General features: G+C 54.4%; 2 protein-coding genes across 2 annotated transcripts; one reads left to right on the forward strand and one right to left on the reverse strand.

Annotated features, from left to right (window-relative positions):
* Positions 1 to 782: 782 nt before the first annotated feature.
* On the reverse strand, positions 783 to 15,836 carry CTHT_0069750 (uncharacterized protein; the record flags this gene model as incomplete). The annotated part of the gene is made up of 2 exons (XM_006697190.1): positions 783 to 10,223; positions 10,284 to 15,836. The coding sequence occupies 2 exons, from the start codon at positions 15,834 to 15,836 to the stop codon at positions 783 to 785; spliced, it is 14,994 nt and encodes a 4,997-aa protein (XP_006697253.1).
* Positions 15,837 to 16,355: 519 nt separating this feature from the next.
* CTHT_0069760 (mitochondrial 54S ribosomal protein bL12m) lies at positions 16,356 to 17,032 on the forward strand (the record flags this gene model as incomplete). Its single annotated transcript, XM_006697191.1, has 2 exons — positions 16,356 to 16,580; positions 16,691 to 17,032. The coding sequence occupies 2 exons, from the start codon at positions 16,356 to 16,358 to the stop codon at positions 17,030 to 17,032; spliced, it is 567 nt and encodes a 188-aa protein (XP_006697254.1).
* Positions 17,033 to 17,311: the final 279 nt, after the last annotated feature.

The raw sequence follows: 17,311 nt of genomic DNA on the forward strand, positions 1-17,311 counted from the left end.
AGGAAGACTCGGAATTTGGTGAGGTCCAAACTTTACGCTTGGCGGAATTGTCACTGCACACCCCCTATGCAGCAGAATTAGAGTGCTCACGACACAGGAACATCCTTGACACTCTTATTTATCAGATTGGCTTTTCATGATATAAAAAGTACAGTTTATGAAGAGGCAAAACAGTTTTCCATTCTGCTGCAACATGCCAAAAAAGCAGACGTACTGAGTCTCAAAGACACACCTTCAACAGCTCTGGTGGGATAGGCCAGAACTGAAATGCTTGATAAAGTCTTTCATGCACTAGCTATCGTAGGAAGGGTCCCGATAGGCAATAGTGCCATCGTCAGCACATGCAAGTACCGTTCCAGGGGCAGCGCCATCAATCAGTTCAGATGCTGTAACGATTGAATCCGGTACCGCTAGTCATTGTCGAGTAGGGATCTGTCGTCCGCTTACGACGGCCAAACGAAACAGCGAATGGAGATCTGTGCGTTAGGTGTTAAATCTTCGACATTCATGATTCCGATGTCTGCACTTTCTGTTTCGACGACCTTCAGAGTGGTTCATTAGGAAGCCGACCAGAAACATACTGTCCTACATGATCATAGTCATCTGTTGTCATTTTCAACGTATACACCTAGAAGTTGGGGATATCAAAAAAGGGGGAGCTAGGCATAGAAAGTATGGAGCTGGAAAAACAGATGGGAAGGGGGGTAAGTCAGTGTTTGACGACTCTAAACTATGATTTGCATGCACTAACAACAAGAACAAAAACTATCTATCTAAACAGATCAAGAGTTAACTTCCGCAAACCAAGTCCTCAACAATGCCGCCAACGCGCCAGGCAAATCCTCCAGATGATGGACAATTAAGTAATATGGGAACGGGAATGAGTCCAAGTACCGATGAATGACAGGGACGCCGTCCGGGCCGAACCGCGCCTCTTTGAGCTCGAGCACACTATGTCCCTTACGGCTGCGTGCATCGTCCATGACGATGAAGACCACCATGACACGCTGCTCCATCGCCTCGCGCAGCAGAGGCCGGAGTCGTGCGTGGTCGCGGCTCTGAACAAGACCATCAGACAGGATAAGAGCCAGCTGCCAGAGATCTTCACCTCCACGCGACGATGATGCCTGAATTAGACGCGCTTCACGGAAGTGATCGATTGTCCGGCGTAGCAGGAGAACCATGTCGGTACTGTCTTGGCGGAAGGTGAACTGCTGCAGGACGCGGGCACCAGCGTCTTGAGAGGTAAAGGGAGGATCAGTCAGGGCGTGTGCAACAAAGACGTCGGTGCCGAAGCCCATGACGCCGATTTGGCCAGCCTCGAGGACTGTGAGTGCACGGGCGACCATGACCAGAGACTCGAGAGCCAAGTTGCCGGCTGTCGAGCGGTTGTCGTCTGACATGGACGAGCTGTCGTCTACGCAAAGAAGAATCTGATAGGCACGCTTAGATGGGATGGCGCGGCGCATCCAGATCTTATCGCGCTTGTAGCTGGACGCGATGTACGGGATGATTTTCTTGATGTTTAGCCGCTTGCCTGTGCGGAAGGCGCCAGAGAGCTTGGTTGACTGGGTGGGCGTGAGAATGAGGCGGAGCTGAGATGAGAGAGATTGTGAGAGCGCCTGGGTTTTGGTTTGGAAGGTCGACCACATTTCAAGTGCCTCGCCGTAGTCACGGAGTGGCCGCTTTAACTGCTCGTCAGAGATGTGGGTGGCCAAAAGCTGCGAGGATGCTTCTTTGATCTGCTCATCTTCAAGATCTTCCTCAGATGTAGCCTTGGTCTGCGGGAGATCGTCCTTGTCATCCGTCTCATAAGCTCCCTTGCGCGTAGCAACGCCAGATCGCCCATCTTCACGGTCGTTCTTGGCAGCATCCTGCTGCCCAGCAGAGTCAACGTCCTCCATCTCCACATCACCTTGCTCCTCCTCCTCATCATCCTCTGGCATGATTTGGTCGCCAGTCTGCTCCATCTCGTTGTCGATGGCCATGACATCGTCCATCGGCTTAGCCTCCTCATTTGTTGCCGTCCCCAAGGCCTGGGTGTCTGCCTCTGCGTTCTCATCCTGGAGATGCTGGAACTCGGCCTTAGCCAGGTCCTCGGATGAGTTCTCGCTCTTCTTTTGATCTTGGTCCTCCGAAGCGGCTTGAATGTCCCGCTGATTGCGGTACCAGCGCTCCAACGCATCACCAAGTTTCTTGAAGGGTTGTGCGTCTTGCGATCGCCTGTCGTCCTCGGGCTTGTCGGCCTGGCCTTGGTCTTGATCCAGCTGGGAGAGCACACCTTGACCACCTGGAGCCTTATCCTCCTCAGCCGCCTGTTTGCCCAAAGCACCTTGTTCCCTCTGGCCAGTCTTGTTTTCACTGTCCTCATCCTGCATGTCGGCATCTTCTTCCTGAGCCTGACCGCCACCATTCTTGACCTCACTGGGAGCGGCATTTTCCTGGTCTATACTGGTTCCATCATCAGGAAGTGGCTGCTTCTTCTCATCGTTTCTTTCGTTCTCCTCATTCTCACCATCTTCCTCTTTTCCTTGCTCTTGTTCCTTCTCATCCACCTCCATTTCTTCCTCTCTATCACCGGCTGCATCAATCTCCTCTTCCTCCTCAGCCTCTTCTTCAGCAATGTTCTCGTCCTTCTGGTGCTCCTCTTCGCGTTTGTCTTCTTCTCCCTCTTCCTCATCACCGCGCGGAACCTCTTCAGATACCTTTGGTTCCTCCTGATCTTCAGCCTTTTCAATATCCGACAGGTCGTCCAGATCATCTTCATCACTGTCACCCTCATCATCGATCTCGATATCCATATCCTCTGGAAGCTGGAGAGTATCCGTCTCTTGCGCAGTTGGATCCTGGTGAATCGGCTCTTCCCGCATGCCCTCCATCTCCTGGCCAGGCTCAGCTTCAGCATCTTCATCTCCAGCCTCGTCGGGAGGAGCATTTCCCTCATCATCTTGCTGTTCATCTCCCTTCTGCTGGTCCTTCTTGTCCTTCTCCACAGCTGCACTCTGATCATCATCCTTCTTACCCTTCTCCTTATCACCGATCTGATCCTTCTCGGCCTCGTCCTCATCAGTGCCATCCCACATCTTCTCATCAACGGTAGTGGGGTCCAGATCGTCCACATCACCAGCCTGCTCATCCATCTCCTCCTCTTCCTCACCATCCTTATCCTTGCCATCCTTCTCGTCCTCATCTTCGCCAGACACGCTGCCAAGTTCGCCCTCAAGCTCATCCTCACCCATGTCGACGGCATCCTCGTTGTGTTCAATGTCTCCCTGAAGATTGTTGTTCGGGTCTTGTGCCAGTTCTGAAAGGTCCTCATCTGGCTTGATGTCCTTGCTGATATCCTCGGCACCCTCGCCCTCGCCCAAGCCAGTGCCGCTCTCCACTTGGCCGGTTTCTCCGGATTCCTCGTTGCTCTTCTCTTGTGGCGTACAGAAGCCCTGGCTGGCAATTTGCACGAAAGAGGCTGCCAGCTGGTAGCCCAGGCGGCAAGTCGTCCTATGAAGGTCGACAAACCGAGAAAGATTGTGTGAGCAAACTGACAGGTACTGAGAGAGAATTGGATAGACAAGACGCAGGAGGGCTGTTGCTGTGTCTTGATCCGTGGTGAGAGCCCTCAGGCGGCCGAAGAGCGATTCGACTTCCTGAGTAATCCTAGTCATGCGAAGAGCGTCGATGGACTGCTGCAGGCTGTCGCTGTATTGGATGAGCCAACCGGCGTCTTCAGTTGTAGTTGGGAGACTTTTGGCGGCCTTGCGGAAATTCTGCAACGCAACTAGGACCTTGCTGGAGAGCGTTAGTGCTGCAGCGGCAAAGTTGTCGATACTCTCGCTCTCATGGATGCCATCAATAACTTCCGTCGTCTGGATGCTGGTCCAGAGCTGAATCTGCTGCATGACGAAGGCCAGGTCGGGCCGGTTGCGCGCAATGTTATCTAAGCCATTTCGAAGGACCTCTAGCTCTTTCTCAACATCTTTGCGAAGCTCATCGCCGGGAACTGAACCAAACCCATCAGGGAGTCGCGGCAGATTATCCTGCGCAGCATCCAATTTCGCGAACGTCTCAGCCCACCCATCGAGTCTCTTGCGTACATCGCTATTGTCGATGCCGCCATGCTTGGAATGAACGTCCACAAGGTAAATGCCCAACCTGAGGATCTGCACAAGCCAGCGGACTACCTGCGCGTGGTTCGTTGGGCGCTTTTCAGCCTTGAACAGCCCGGCACCAGCGGTCGACAGTTCCTTGACGAAGTCAACAACAGCGTGGAGGTTGCGCTCTGCTTGAGACGCACGCGCCAAGAATTGCCGTTGGCGGAACATGACGTGTAGAACGCCCTCGAGGTATCCAATGCTGCGGTTCACGACTTCGCGGTTGAGGTCATCAGAGTGCTCCAGTGATGCGTGACGGAACCGTGGGGCCAGGTCGAGCATCTTGTGGTAGTAGTACTCGGTAGCGTCGAGCGCAGCGCAGCCTGGCTGCGACACCAGCCCAGAGTCAACGAGAACCACAGCAGTTGAACCTTGTTTCGCAAGAACGTTGGTGCCCAAGTTGCGGCTGAAACCCATCGCACGGAGAGTCTTAAGAGTGTCGCTGTAGAGAGTAACCTTGCGAGTCTTGAGATGACGGACAAGCTCCTTGTTCTCATCTGTCAACTCGCTTGGGGTTTCCTTTCTCAGTGAGGCGATAGATGAGACCAGGTCGGAGACGTAAGTGTCCAGGGTCTCAGCGGCATTGATGGCAACAGCAGGAACAGTACCATACTTAGCGATGGCCTTTAGGACGACAGGCAGGTTGGATATCCGGGTCCAGTGCGGATGGCTCTGGATGCCAGGGAGAGTCTGTTGACAGACTGAGATGGCTTTCTGGTCGCCAGGGATTGCAGCCATCGTCATCTTCACACCCGATCCTTCGGTACTAACGCTAGAGTAGTCTTCTTCCGGAAGCCCCTGATCGGTAATGCACTTGATAGGTTGCTCCAACACGGCACGGAACTTTCGCACAATCTTAAACAGCTTCGCGTGAGACTTCCGCGCACTGTCCCTGAGAGCCTCGATGTTCTTGTCACGCCATTTGGACATTAATAATACGTCCTTCATGCTCCTATCCAATGGCTCTCGACCGGCGCTGATAAACCCGCGAACCTTGTTTTGATACCGGCCGTAGTAAACGATGAAGTTGGCAACGGCATCACGAACGACGGTTAGAGCAGGCTCATCCACAACAAGAAGATCGAGCTGGTTCTTGAGCTGTTGCAGAAGGCACAGCCGCGCAGCAAACTGACCGACGGTGGCACCCGTGAAGTAGGATTCTAGGATACCCAAGAGCTCAACAGTATGCTCTTTAAGGTCCAGACCCTGCTGTAGGATGGCGCACGGCTTCAAAATGACGGCACCGTAAGCGATGAACCACCATGACTTGGCGTCTTCGTAGTGCTTCTTTATCTCGTCATCGAGCAAACGTGACCAGCTCGACAACTCGAGACGTCGCCAGTGGCAGATAATATCGCGGAGCTTCTCGTACAGAGGAATCGCCTTGTGCTCCCTCGTGGCCCAGCCACCTTCGTGCCACTCGTAGACATGAGCATACAAACGCTCAATAGCGGTGATGACGCGTGCCAGGGGGTCGTCGATGGCCATGTCCAGAAGAATCTTGTCACATGCTTGGACAACATCGGCGAGGGTCTGGTGATGGCCAATCTCGTCGATGCCCTGCAGCTCGAGGAAGCGCATCTTGATGGCGCTGACGAGGCTCAACACCTTGCGGACTTCGGCAAGGTTCGGATCGGTGTAGAAGTTGTATGTTGATGACTCACCAGGCTGGTTAGCCTCAGAATTGAAGGCCTTGACTTGCTCGTCGAAGACCAGGAAGGCAGCTGGGAGGAGCACGCGATCTAACTCCGGCTCCGCAATGGCCAAGTCACGCTTCTCCCGGATAAACCGACGAGCGACCTTCGCGACCAGCTCTCGCATACTTTGCTGAGGCTCCTGCAACTGCAGGAAGATCTTTTCGTGCGCTTCAGCCAACAACACTGAGAGCTCGCGACTACCGTGCCGGGGTTTCTTCTTGGGTCTGGTCACGCCATCTTCATCCGGCGTATAATCCGGGAAAAGCTGGTCAAACTCTTCCTGGTCGAACTCTTCCTGGTCCTCAAAGCTGCCCTTAAACCTGTACAAACTAGTCTTGGCCTGTTCGGCCTTCCGATCGGCCTCGAGCTTCTTCGACCATTCCTCGTGAAACGCGGCCAGCGACTCGTGCAGCATGCGACGCAAGGAAACAGGAAGCTTATCGCGTCCTTCGACAGCTGCAATGGTTTGCACGAGTGCCAGGAACTCGAGTGTGCGGACTGGCATCGTCTCCCCAGCAGTTTGGGCCTTCCATACATTGCCGCCTAGGAAAGGAGTAACACCAACTAAAGCGCCGTAATCGCCCTCTTCAGACTGCTGGGGCTTGGTTCCAAGTCCGCGGCCAAGAGACAAGCCGAACCTCAAGCAGCGCAAGAAGCTCACCAAAGGCATCGTCATGTCCTGGTAGGCACCGAACCGTGTGGACAGGCGCCCAATCAGCAAGACTACATTTTGCTCAACGAGTGCCAATTCTTCAGCAGCATCGCCTGCTGTCTCGGCGACAAACGAGCGCAGATGTGTTGCGGCAACATCATTATTGATCAGAGCGCTCAGCACATTGTTGAACTCGCTCTGCAGGCCACGAAGTTCGCTACCGTCAGGACGATAGATTTGTTGCACGGTAGGTGGCTCACCCAAGCCCTGAGCTTCCTCAGCCAGGATCTTGGCGCGCAGGCTGGTAGTGCGCTGACCAGTAAAGGAGAACTCGAAAGCTTCGAGAGAAGCAATCTGTTGCTGCAGGCTGTCGTACAGCTCTTGGTGCTCCTCGGCCTCGGTCTGAGCCCGGTGATGCGGGTCAAAGATCTTATCTGGTACGAAGAGTTCCACACAGCCGAGAGCGAAGCGCACCCAAGCGACCGAAGTCGACGCCGAGCGCGGCTGGAAGCCCCGTGCCGATGCGGCAAGCGCGAGGAAAGCCTTTGCAAAGTGTTTCTCGAAGATAACACTCAGATGCTGGGGCACTTCCTGAGGAAGCTGAAGTGAGCTGCTTTGCGTAAGCCATGATTCAAGGGTTGAGTGGGAGAGCGGGCTATCGTCATGTTTATTGTTAAGGATGTGATGATAGATCGCAGCAGCCTGGCCCTTGAATAATTCGCCATGAGCACACAGTACCTGGTCTAGCAGCTTAAGCAACAGCTTCTCGGCCTTAATCAAAGGATCAGTAGAAAGAGCCTCAGAGGCGCCAGCCAATACCCGACCCATGATGGGCATCTCCACTTCCAAGGAACGTAGTTCATGCAGGCTTGCCGACGAGGCTGCATCATATCGAAGGAGTAGCGACTTGGACAGTGTGCCCTCCCAAGGATGAACATCATTGGTATCCTGGGCGAGGATGTAGTCGACCGCTTGCAGAGGCGTCCGCTTCAGGCACTGTAGACGCATCAGGGTGACGGTTGGGAGGTTTGAAAGGACGTCGACATCTGATGAGCCTTGCTGTAGGGTAGCTTCTTGGGAGACCTGATGCAAAACGAGAGCCTGCCTCAAACCCTCGAAGCTGGAGGCGAAGAAGGGCTGGTGTGGACTCGAATGCTCGCCGATCTTTTGCTCCAAGGCTGTGATCTCTGACTGCAGGTCCTTGACTAGCTCACCAGCAGTTCCTTTGCCAGTCCGAACAAAGGCGTAGACGCGGGCCATGGAGTCTTGAACAGTACGCAGGGTGGAGATGTTAACGTCAACCAGCCAGCGAAGAGCATCGAAACGGTCTGCGAGACGTTCCAGCTCAGCAACCTGCTCCAACGTCTGCAGATCAGGGATCGGATCCGGTCGTAGCTGGTGCCAAAGAACCTCCATACTAAGACCAGTCGACAGCTTGAAGCCAACGACGAAATCTCGCTCCAAGAATCCGACCAGCATGGTGAGAAGCTTTTGATCACTGTCTTGCCCTTGGAGAGCGGATATGCATTGGGCGAGGAGCTTCAACCCTTGAGTGAGATGGGCCTGGAAACGCGCCTCCTCGAAAGACGATGCGATAAGTGCCCTGAACGTACGCTTCCAGAACAGCAGTAGACGTCTCAATACCGCGCTGCGTAACTTCCAAGAACCACCTGGCTCACTCGTCTCACATACAAACGCCCTGACCGCCCGGAGTGCTGACGTAAGGAACCGCACAGCATTGACGGTCGAGTCCTTTGACAGCGAGGCAACCTTGTCTGCGACCCAGGACCTCTGTAGACGGTTAAGAGACGATGGCTTGCTGACATTGACTCTGGCAAGCTGCGCTTCCATGGCCGTCTCGGAACGCAGAATGTCAAGAAAGAACTCGTAGCAGCTGGCAAGCCAAAATGCCGCGCCTTCACGGCCGTGCTCCAAGAGCTGGATTATTGGAGAGTTGATAAGCGGGTGCAACGGCATCAACATCCGTTCAGGCGAGGCCGCGTAAAGATTAGCGATAGCCTGTCTCAGAGAAGCGGCATCTTCAGAGTGGATGTAAGCCGTAAGTTGGCCGAGATACTCGAGGGCGGCAGGAGATCGCAACAATGAGGGAGCAGAATGAGAGAAGCCATCGCGGGCCGCCTGCGCGTAGGCATTAAGCCGGTTGGTGTCATTGAGGGACAACACATCAAAAGCCAGAGAGACAAGCTGCCTATCCTCCGAACCTTGTTGCTCTAGGATCTTAGCAGCAGCATGGAACCTCTGCAAGCTTCCCTCGACAGGAACAGATGACGTGCGCCCAGCAACGGAGATGGACGCGGTTGGTAAAGGCTCCAGATAAATCTCGATCGAACGGTTCCTCATAGCGCGTGAAAGCTCGCCATACCGGGGATCGACGGTCAGGAATATCCTGAATTCTGGGTGTGGCTTGATGATCCTCGGTTCTCCACCAGGACCGCTGTGCTCATTGATGCTGAGGATGCCGTTGGGCCTCTCGAGCAATGAGTTAAGCCGGTCAAGGACGGACGCGCTGCACAAGTTCGCGTTGTCCAGGACCAGCCAGGCACCTGTCTCAACTGCGCGCACAATGACGCCGTCAAGCCACTCAAACCGGGGGTTCTCCAGGGTCAAAGGCTTCCTGAGAGCTTCTCCCGCCTCGGCAAGATGATTGGCAAGAGCAGCAGAGATGGAGGGACTAACTCTCAAGGTCTCAACCAGAGGAAGGAGAAGCTCATATTCGTGTGCTTCACCGGTCAGGGAGTGCAGCGAAGCCATCAGGTCTACAGCAGCATCCGAGACGGGATTGGGAAGGGTGCCGAGAATCTCGTCGCGAAGCGCCTGCTCGAGTTTTGACAGACTGACCTGGAGGTCACGATGAGGGTCTGCCTGCTCGAAGCCTCCAATGAGGTCCATGGCATCCACATCGGCGTTAAGAGGGAAGATAACGAGAGATTTGCCAGCAAGGGCCGCAACATATGCTAACAAAGCCGACTTGCCGCTGCCAGAAGGACCAACAAGAATACATGGGAGGTCCTGTTGGACAGCGATCATGAGTGATTCGATCTCCTTAAGTCTTGGCACCGGATTGATGCTGGGGAATGGTGTCGGCTGAGACAGCGGGTTCCTCTTCAGGCTTGCTAGCCCGACCTGACCATAATAGGGGTTAATATCATGGTACAGGCCATGATCCTCCGGCTCACGACCAAACACTTCAGCAAACAGCCTATTAACCTGTTGTCTGTCCTTTTCCGACCTGAAGCGTTGTCGAATAATGATATCAAGGTAATCATCTGGCTTACGACCAGACAACAAAGCATCCTGGGAAGTCAATAGGTCACCCCAGCGAAGCGTGTCTCGAAGGTTAAACTCCCAAGGAGCACCCAAAGCACCGAACGATCTCCTTGTAACGACCTCGTCATCGAGCCTTGACATGAACTCGATGAGTTGATGTTGAGTCTCAGTGCCAATCTGGTCGAACTTCCTAGCCATGACCTGAAGAAGGTCTTGCTTGGAGAAAACATCCGCATACACGACGATGAAACGGTTGACGAATGAACTGGGAAGACCTTTGCGACCACCTCCCTGATGATGAGGGTTTTGGGCGGCGAAAAGCCTGAAATCTGGATGCCGTTTGAACACTTGATCCAGCTCAGCGATATATACCTCTCCACGGTGGTCAAGACAGGCATTGAGACCCTCAAGAACGGTTTGAGAGGCTAAATTCATTTCCTAGAGCATATCGATCAGCAACTGCGAGTTGAAACGAATGGAAACGACAACACAACTTACATCAAGCAGAACCCATTCACCCTTCTGCATGGCCTCCAAGAATGGGGCATTCTGCCACTTGAAATTTCCAGCCTCAGCACCCTCGACAGGAACATCTGTGCCAAACAGATCCATGAGATCCGTCTGATCCGACAGATTGATGCGCGTAAGCGGCCGCCCGCAGGCACGAGCTAGCGCCGTAATCAGAGTGGTCTTGCCCACGCCTGGGTTACCCTCAAGAAGGATCGGTTTGGTCCCCTGCAAGGCACGGATAACACGCATGGCGTTCATCTTCGTGGTGGGAACAGTAAACTCATGGCCAGGGTCGATAACTCCACCGGCCATGGACCGGTCAATGCTGAAGTCGCCGATGGTGAGCAGCTTCTCATTGATGGTAACCTGTGGCTCTTGGAAGTATAACTTGGCAAAATCGACGCCCCCGCACAGCGAACTGAGCTGGTCGAGACACATCTGGCGGTGGGTGGCCATTTCGCGCGGGTCAACGGCGACCAGGGCAGAAGGATTGGCACCAATAGTGTCGATAAAGACCATAGAGGCACCATGCAGCAGAGCGAGTTCAACAGATGAAAAGCGGCAGTTGTTCATAAATTCGACCCACGCAAGGATGTCGCGGACCGAGAAGGCTGTGGTAGACGACGGCCGGAATGTTTTGCCGAACCAAGAGGCAAACTCGACGATGATGCGCGAGACGGGCTTTGCACCCTTCTTGCTAGGACGCTGCTGCTTGAACCTGGAGTCGAGCTTGGAGACAACAATGTCGTGGACGTCTTCAACGTCAGTGAAGGACGGAACCCAAATCTCGGTGAAACGGTTCCGGAGAGCCGGAGAGAGCTCCTTCTTGCCAAAGTCACCACCAGGGTTCATGGTGGCGAAAAACTGGAAGCCCTCAGCGGCTTGGACGAAGGAGTCTGTGATGCCCTTCTCGGCAAGGAGGAGGCTGCGGTGAGGCTCGAGCACAGAGTTGAGACGTTCAAGGACTGAGTCATCGGCAAGCGAAATCTCGTCGAGCAAGAAATAACTCCCCTCCTTCATGGCATGAACCAGGCTGCCATCACACCACTCGAACAACGCCCTGCTTCGGGTTGTACTAGCTTGGATCCTGGCCTTCAGGCTTTCGGGAAGTTTTGCAAGATCCTCGGGTCCCAGGGTACGGTACCACTCTTGAAGACTCTCAAGTGAGTCGTTTTCCTTACCGAGCATAGCGGCAGCTTCTTGGAGATCCCTATGGAGCGCATCCAGGATCGCACCGCGGTTTCTCACGGGTCTTTGAGAGCCGATGAGGTCACCAGTTTCTGTATTCTGGTGAGCGTTGACAATGTGCAGAGGTTTCTTCTCGAATTCCGCAAGAAGTTGGCAGACGGTGGTCTTGCCGCAGCCGGTCTCTCCAACCAGCAGCACGGGCTCATTGTTTTTGATGGCGCGCTTGACCAGGACATACAGGCGGCGCATCGCCCGGGTCCAGATGACACCCTGGCTATTCCTAGCCTTGACGTTGCTGAACTCACGAGCGGTCTCAAAGTCGTAGAGACGGTCCACGTCAATCTTGACCTTGAAGACCTCCTCAATGACCTTCTTGACTTCTTCTCGTTCCTCTGGCTTGCGGACCCTTTCGGCAAGCAGCATAAAGCCATGCTCCGCAATTTCCTGGCGGGTATCGGCCTCTCTCAGAGCCCATCGGAAAAGATCTCTGAGAGTCGCGAAGCTGTTCTTCTGCTCGAATACACGGCTCTCCTGGCGAAGACGGGTGAGCTGCTTGTAGACGGCAACGATACGACGGCAATCCGGTGGAGAGGTGTTACGACTCCGCTTTTGCAGGATCGTCTCCAGCTCGCTCTCGGGAATGTCGTCAAAATGCAGCTCAAGGAAACGATTGCGGAACGCACGAGAGAGGACCTTGCGACCACCATACAGACCGGGGGGATTCTGGGTGGCAAACAGGCAGAAATTCTCGTGTGGGCGCACGATTTCCTGTGTCTCGGGGATCAGAAGCTCGCGATTATCGTCGAGAAGACGGTTGAGGGCTTCCAAGACATCGGTAGGTGCCAAATTCAGCTCATCGAGCACAATCCATGATCCTTCCCGCATAGCCTGGACCAGCAGGCCTTCCTGGAACTTGAGCTTGCCCTCTGAGTCTGATACGTAGGTGCCAAGATACTCCTGGAGATCGGTATGCTCGTGGTTGTTGATGCGAACGAACTTGTTTCCAGTGTAGTTGGCCAAGTACTCGATCATACTAGTTTTACCCGCCGATGTTGGACCCTGGATCAGAATCGGGTATCTGCGGGTCGACGTTGCGCGGACCAAGTTCAATAGATTCCTCTCAACGTAGGGCGTGATGATATAGTCTTCCCGTTCTTTTGGCTCCTCATTGCCCTGGAGAAGCCAGTATTGGTGGTCCTTGTTCCTGTTTCTGAATATCACATAACGCTTCCCGTCGGCGGGTTTCTTGGGAGGTTGGGTAAGGATGCCAGGACGCTTCAGCAAATGCTGGTGGATCAGGGGCATGACCGCACGCTCTGATTCTTCACTCAGCAGTGTTGTGAAGCACATACAAAAACCCTCGTAAAGAGCCCGCTCCAAGCCATAGAAAGGCGCAACATCATTAGCGTATGTCAAGACGCGGGTCAGGGTGCGCAAGCTGAAGTGAGGCACTTCATTCGCCTGGTCGACCAGGGTTTTAGCCTCCGCCCGCCTTTTGATCTCGAGGTATAGGTCTGCAACATCGTCGGCCAGCCGATCTATGTTGCTGTTATTCCCTTTCAAATATGTCTTGATGATGGTAAGAAGATCCTTCTTGTCACGATCCGGACTAGAAACGTAGATCTCTGTGAAGCGAGACCGCAAGCCGAGCGGGAGGTCGCGCTTGCCCACATCGGTCGCTGGATTCATGGCACCGAACACCCGGAAATTGGGATGTGCCTGTATCCTCTCAATCTCGCCCGTCTCAGAAAGGAGAAGAGATGGATTTGGCTGGAAGAGCCCAGATATGCTCTCAAGAGTGTCTGGAGATGCTAAGTTGATTTCATCCAGAAGAACCCAGTCACCATTGCGGGCGGCCTTGACAATCTTGCCTTCAACAAAGGCGAAGGCGAAGCCAGCCGAGCCACTAGCGAGCTGCCGGTCGAACTGATCGAGGCTCTGAGAGAACTGCTCCCACCGTGGTTTGAGATCCAACAGGCGTTGTAGCTTGGAAGATTCAGTCTTGCGACGCTTGGCCGGTTGGCCATCACCGTTCTCTGTCACAGACCGAGCCTTTGCGCCAGCCTCAAGCTTGGCCAGGATCGCTTCAAACATCTTAGGGGCTTTCCTCCATTCCTTTGAGATCTCCTTCCAGCGGCCCTTGGCGAACCGCTTGTTGATCCGGTCCAGGTATTCCTTATTCTTCTCCATAGAGACGCCGGTCTTCTCGAGGAGCTCCTCGAACTCTTCTTTAAGCGGCATTGCCAAGCTCTGTGGACTCACAGGCTTAAACCCACCCAAGAGGTCGCTGGCCTCACTTTGTTGTGACAGGTTGACGGCCACAAGCTGGTGTCCCAGAGAATCTGCCAGCTGCTGCACCACCGTCGTCTTGCCAATACCGGTCTCACCGACCAGCAGAACTGGCTCTCGTTGCTTAACAGCGATGGCGATCTGCTCAAGTAGACGCTTCGCATGGACTGTTGTGGCAAAGGGTCTCCTTGACTTGGCAGCCCGACTGGAGCGCTTCTGCTTGATAAATGAGGCGCGTCCGATGGTCAACCTGGACTCGGTATCCTCCAGCTCCGGGACGTAACTTGTGAGGTAATGTTGAACCCTCTCAGAGGAAAGATGCATCTCCTTGGCAATTGCAGTGATCAAGATACTTCGAGATGAAGGCTCATGCAAGTGACTAGCAAAGCAGTCGACGGCCTCAAGGAACATGCGATCCCGTGTGGTGTCAGTGATGGGTTCTTCGCCGGTTTTACATCCAGCAGCGCGCAAAATACCATCCAATCGACTGCACCATTTCAGGAGGTCCCTAGTGCCGATGGGTCGATCCAAAGCCGTCCGGCCAAGGGCAAGACGAGTTGACCCGCTCGTGCAAGCAACGAGTTGATCGAAAACCGCAAGTATCCCTGAAGTGTATTTGTGTAGCAGAGGATACCTCCCGTTAATTACCTCCACTAGATCCTCACGGGGGAGAGCCTTGACGTGCATCAAATGCCAAAGGCGTAGCCCAATCATGTTTGGCAAATTCTCCCGGTCATTTATCCCGAGCAAAGTGCGGACAGTCGCAAACAGGCGAAAACCGGCGGCAGCCTGGATGCGCTCTCCACGGCCAGGTATCAGGAGCTCACTGCGCTCAATCAGGGGCAACAGAGTGCTCATGACTTCAGTGGGCGCTCGGTCAAGATCTTCAATCAGGACCCATCGTCCTTCTCTAACAGCGGTGGTTAAGACACCAGGGCGCCATGTGAAGGAGCCGGGCTTGGTGTCAGTCGTATACAAGCCAAGCAACATCTTAGCATCGGTCTGCTCGTTGAGATGCAGCGTCACAAGCTCTTTCTGCTTTCCTAGCTCCCTCGCTACTTCATGGACCAAGGACGTTTTACCGGCGCCGGACAGACCATGCAACAGGATAGGGCCTGGTTGTTGCAATATGCGGGCAAGGTTCTCGAGGTTTTCCACGGTTGTTGGAGTGAGAGCGAGCGTGCTAGGGGTGTTTACAGGGCCCAAAGGGCGCGGCAGGACTGTGTTGCCATACTTGACAACAAGAGGGGTGAGATGCTGTACCGGGACAGATGGCGGGACAGAGTTGGATGACGGGGCTTGTTGAAGACTATCTCGAAGGCGGAGGACTTCTTGATGCCGGGCGTCCTCATACAGAGTTAAGAACGCGTAATCGGCTGCCCTGCCATCCAGATCCGCAACGAGACTGGTGTCCTTAGGGATATATCTTGATACCAGCGCCTCGACCTTCTGGTCTGAGGCATCATGGAACTGACAAAAAACTCGAATGGAGAGATATCTCACGGTAGGGAGTTGGTGCTGGAAAAGGGACTGCAATTGAGACGGTCTTGAGAGGGGCGAGAACGTGCGCTTATCAAAGGTGTTGAGCCTCCACAGCGCCAACAGGACAACAGGGAGATCTTGATCTGAGAAGGCAGCCAGATCTAGGGGGCCGAGTCGCGACACTCTTCTCCCTGCACTCTCGGTCCCCTGTCCCTGAGATTGAGCCTGCCCTGAAGTAGGCTCCGGCCGTTGTCCCTGACTCGGCCCTTGAAGATGAGATATGAGGAAGACTGAGAGAGACGGAGAGAAAGGTAGGATGCGAGCAAACGATGCGAGAACTCTCACATCGAGTCGGGGATGTGACAAGACCCATCGCGCGCAAACATCTGCAAAGACGGATTCGAAATGGGCAAAAATCCTGTCGGTAACGGCGGGAATAAGAGATGCGTTCGCGACAGCATCTAGGAGTTGAGTTGACTGATCATCACGGATCACATCCGTGAGTTCGCGCGGCAGAAACTGAAGAGCTGCCGCGTCGCCGAGCAGAGACACCCTCTGCCGGGTAACGTCGATTGTGGCCATCTTGAAGAGTTGGGATGGCTCAATGTCAAATTGGGGGTGTTAGATGGTAAAGTTCATCTTGTAAGTCGAAACTCATATGAACCGACCTTGAGTTCCCATCTCAACTTTTTTTTTTCTTTTCTTGAAATTCAAGGTGGGGCAATCGAACGCCTGCAGTGCGGTTGCATCAGTGAGGGGACAAGGGACCAGGGGTCTGGAACGAGACCCTGTCAGCCCAAGAGCTCCACCTCGGCCACAGTGTGGTGCGCAGAACTCGGATTTATTTTGCTCCATTCTCCAGACTTCGTCCCGCCCGCAAGTCTTGGCGCCGTGCCAGCCCACCCGAGCACAGCGGCCAATCAGGCGCGGGCCGGTAGACTTTTCGAACGAACGACGGCCGAAAAACTCTCCGGAAATCAACGACGCCAGCAGAGTCCAGAAACCCCATCGCGACGTCTCAAGGTCCTCTACCCACAGCCCAATAGGCCCGAACACCATCTCCCGCCCTCCCCAGACAGATCTACCCGTCTCCCAGTCGCCATGTCGCTGTCCTGCCGGTATGCGGCCCAGTGCTGCGCCCGCCAGCTCCGGGTTGCCCCCCTTCGTGCTTCGAGCTCTTTCCTTCTCCAGCAGCAGCAACGCGTGGCGCGGAGGTGCAACTCGACCGAGGCTGCTGCTCCTAGCAACCCTAAGATCGCCGCAATCGTCGATCAGATCAGCCAATTGACCCTGTTGGAGACGGCAGACCTTGTTGCCAGCCTCAAGGTGCGCGAGATCCACCGTTCACCCCATTGTGGGCTCGAACTGGCCAAGAATGAGATGCTTGGATGATGTAGCCATCGAACTAACATGTGCCCCCGTTCCCTTGAACACAGGCTCGCCTGAACATTCCCGACCTGCCGGTGGGCGGCTTTGCTGTCGCTGCCCCTGCTCAGGGCGCCGGTGGTGCTGCCGCTGCTCCGGCCGCTGAGGAGGCAGAGGAGGCGCCAGCGGCTCAGGAGAAGACTCTGTTCACCCTCAAGCTCCAGTCATTCGACGCTGCGGCCAAGCCCAAGATCATCAAGGAAGTCAAGAACCTGCTGGGTCTCAGCTTAGTAGATTCCAAGAAGTTCGTCGAGAGCGCGCCCAAGACCATGAAGGAGTCTGTGCCGAAGGAGGAGGCTGAGAAGATCGTCGCGATGATGAAGGAGCTCGGTGCCGTTGTAGTGATGGAGTAACACTGGCCACCACTCTGTCTTTCGAGCATCTTATTGTTTGGTTCGGGTCTTCATGGGGAAGCGCTGTGCGATGGATGGCTTGGCGTTTTGCTTGCTGGCTACCTGGTGGGATGGACAGATAGACGCAGGCAGGAGGACCAAAGGTCAGGCCGGGTTGGACTGGGATCTATCACGGTTCTCCGCTGCATGTATAAAAGAGCATGTAACATTATAGGCAACTTGAGATATACCAGCCAACTCTCCGCATCGATGTGTTTGATAACTTGTGTACATGAGTCC

The sequence above is a fragment of the Thermochaetoides thermophila genome, assembly GCF_000221225.1.
Source record: "Thermochaetoides thermophila DSM 1495 unplaced genomic scaffold scf7180000011822, whole genome shotgun sequence".
Taxonomy (NCBI): Eukaryota; Fungi; Ascomycota; class Sordariomycetes; order Sordariales; family Chaetomiaceae; genus Thermochaetoides; species Thermochaetoides thermophila.